General features: G+C 59.9%; 1 protein-coding gene across 2 annotated transcripts in view; it reads right to left on the bottom strand.

The window, feature by feature from the left end:
• The window catches only part of KIAA1257 (KIAA1257 ortholog), a 23,747-nt gene extending 22,084 nt beyond the window's left edge, over positions 1-1,663 (bottom strand). The window contains exon 1 of one of the 2 annotated variants that reach the window (XM_012732124.1): positions 1,470-1,663. In XM_012732124.1, coding sequence (XP_012587578.1) covers positions 1,470-1,608 — 139 coding nt within the window. In that variant the 5' untranslated portion in view covers positions 1,609-1,663. The remainder of the gene's footprint in view (positions 1-1,469) is intronic. The other variant, XM_012732123.1, reaches the window with a different exon arrangement.
• Between the last annotated feature and the right edge of the window lie 245 nt (positions 1,664-1,908).

Genomic DNA, 1,908 nt, shown 5'->3' with positions numbered 1-1,908 from the left:
CCTCTCACTGCCCCTACACCTCTGGCCTGTACCCCAGTTTTGTATGCATAAATAATAAATCTTTTTAAAAAAAAAGTGGGGGAAGAGCACAGGGACTATGGTGATGATGTCTGGCTGAACAGGTGGGGAGACACGGGACCCATAAGCAGATGAGAAAGCTCACGTTGTGCAAAGTCCCACCTGCACAGGATGGGTCCCACAGTGAGGAATGACCTGACCCAAAGCGCTCAGAGTGTCAAGGCCAAGACTTTGTGGCTACAAAGACGAGAAATCAGAAGGCCAAGCCTCTTGGCCAAAAAGCCTCCCTGACCAGGAGGCTGGAAACGTGTGGAAGGCAGAGGTCTCCCACCACCTCAAGCTAGCGGCATCTCACCAGAAAGTGGGGGCTGCGCTTGCGTGCAGGTAGCTAACCACAGCCACACAGAGCCTGCACCCTGCTTGAGCTTCAACATCTCTAAAAGCTGGGGTGCGTCTTACAATTAGATCGTACCATAGCCTCACGGGCAGCATCTTACTGCAATTTGAAATCCTCTAGACAAGGCACTCCCCCACACTGCTCTTGGGGATGGGGCGCTCCCACCGCCCTGCCTCGGGGCACCTGACTGAAGGAAGTGGGAACCTGTCCAGGGTCACCAGCCAGCCCAAGACAGGCTGGACTGAGTTCAGTTGTCGGACTGGGTCTTCCCGCTCCGCCCAGCTCTCTCCTTCTAGGAGAATTTCGGAAGTGGCTTTCTGCGAGACAAGCTGAGCCCATGGCCGGTGGTGGGTACGGAGATGTGGGCCACACGCGACGAGTGTGACTCGGCTCCAAACCAGAGGGGAGCACAGATGCAGCCGGGAGGAACATGTGAGTGAAATAAGTCAGCAGGAGAAAGAACCCGTCACTTCACTCACATGTGGAATACGAAGGAACAAAGCAAGAGCCCCCTGAGGTGCAACTGCTGGGCTGTGTGCACAGGGTGGGGAGCCAGGGGGAGGGGTGCAGGGACGAGGATGGACGATGGGCGGGGCTTGGGAGTGGGTGTGTGCGAGCCGTGGGCCCTGAGGCCCTGAGGCGCAGGGCGACGCAAGCCGGCACCACAGCAACAGCCAGTAGTGGAGCAGGAAGACTGCGGTGAGCAGAGAGGGGCCTGTGAACACCTCGCGCCTGTAAGTTAGAGATGAATGTCTCGGGGACGTGGGAGCAAGTTTTCTCTTCTGTCTGTCACGATCCTCTCATTTCTGCCCCAGTGAACGCCAGGGAGGCCCCAGAGGGCACTGTCCAGGGACAGGCGGACCCAGAGGTGGTGGCAGCAGAAGTGGCAACCTGGAGCCCACAGGCCCCCGCCCACAACTCTGGGGCAGCACCCTGAGGCCTGATCACGGCAGGGGCGCGCAGGTCGGGGCAGCGGGGCGCAGGCGCTGAGGGACCCGGCCTGCAGCCCGCGGCCGGGTGAGGGGCCGCCGCTGTGGTGGGGCAGCTGACTCACCGAAGGAGCCCGTGTCGTCGGAGTACCCGGGCGTCTTCAGGCGGTAGTACCGGACTTTTCTCGGGACCTTGTCCTTGGTGTCCCAGAGCCTCAAGGTTATCTTGTAGAAGCTCATTTTCTTTAGTAATTCCTTTGTCATGTTGATGTGAAAAGTTTGGGTCCAGGCCAACCAGACTTTATCCCCTTCCAGCCACAGCTTCACAGTCTGTCGCAGAGAGCGCAGAGAGGCTGTGGGAAAGCCCAGAGCAGGCCGGAGGCCAGCTGGCCTCCCGCGAGGCGCCTGCCCTGGTCTCAGCTGCCTGACTCCAGGTCGCTCTGGCCCCCCACCCACGTGGGGTGGTGTCAGGGGGTGTCAGGGACTGGGCCCTCCCACCTCTGAACAGCCCATCAAAATTTCAACACAAGGGGGCCTTCCCGGTGGCCTCGGGCTAAGTCTCAG

The sequence above is a fragment of the Condylura cristata genome, unplaced genomic scaffold (genome assembly GCF_000260355.1).
Source record: "Condylura cristata isolate star-nosed mole 26May11 unplaced genomic scaffold, ConCri1.0 scaffold00033, whole genome shotgun sequence".
NCBI classification, from domain to species: domain Eukaryota; kingdom Metazoa; phylum Chordata; class Mammalia; order Eulipotyphla; family Talpidae; genus Condylura; species Condylura cristata.
Note: the sequence above shows the minus strand (reverse complement) of the source record. Positions and strands in the feature narration are given on the sequence as shown.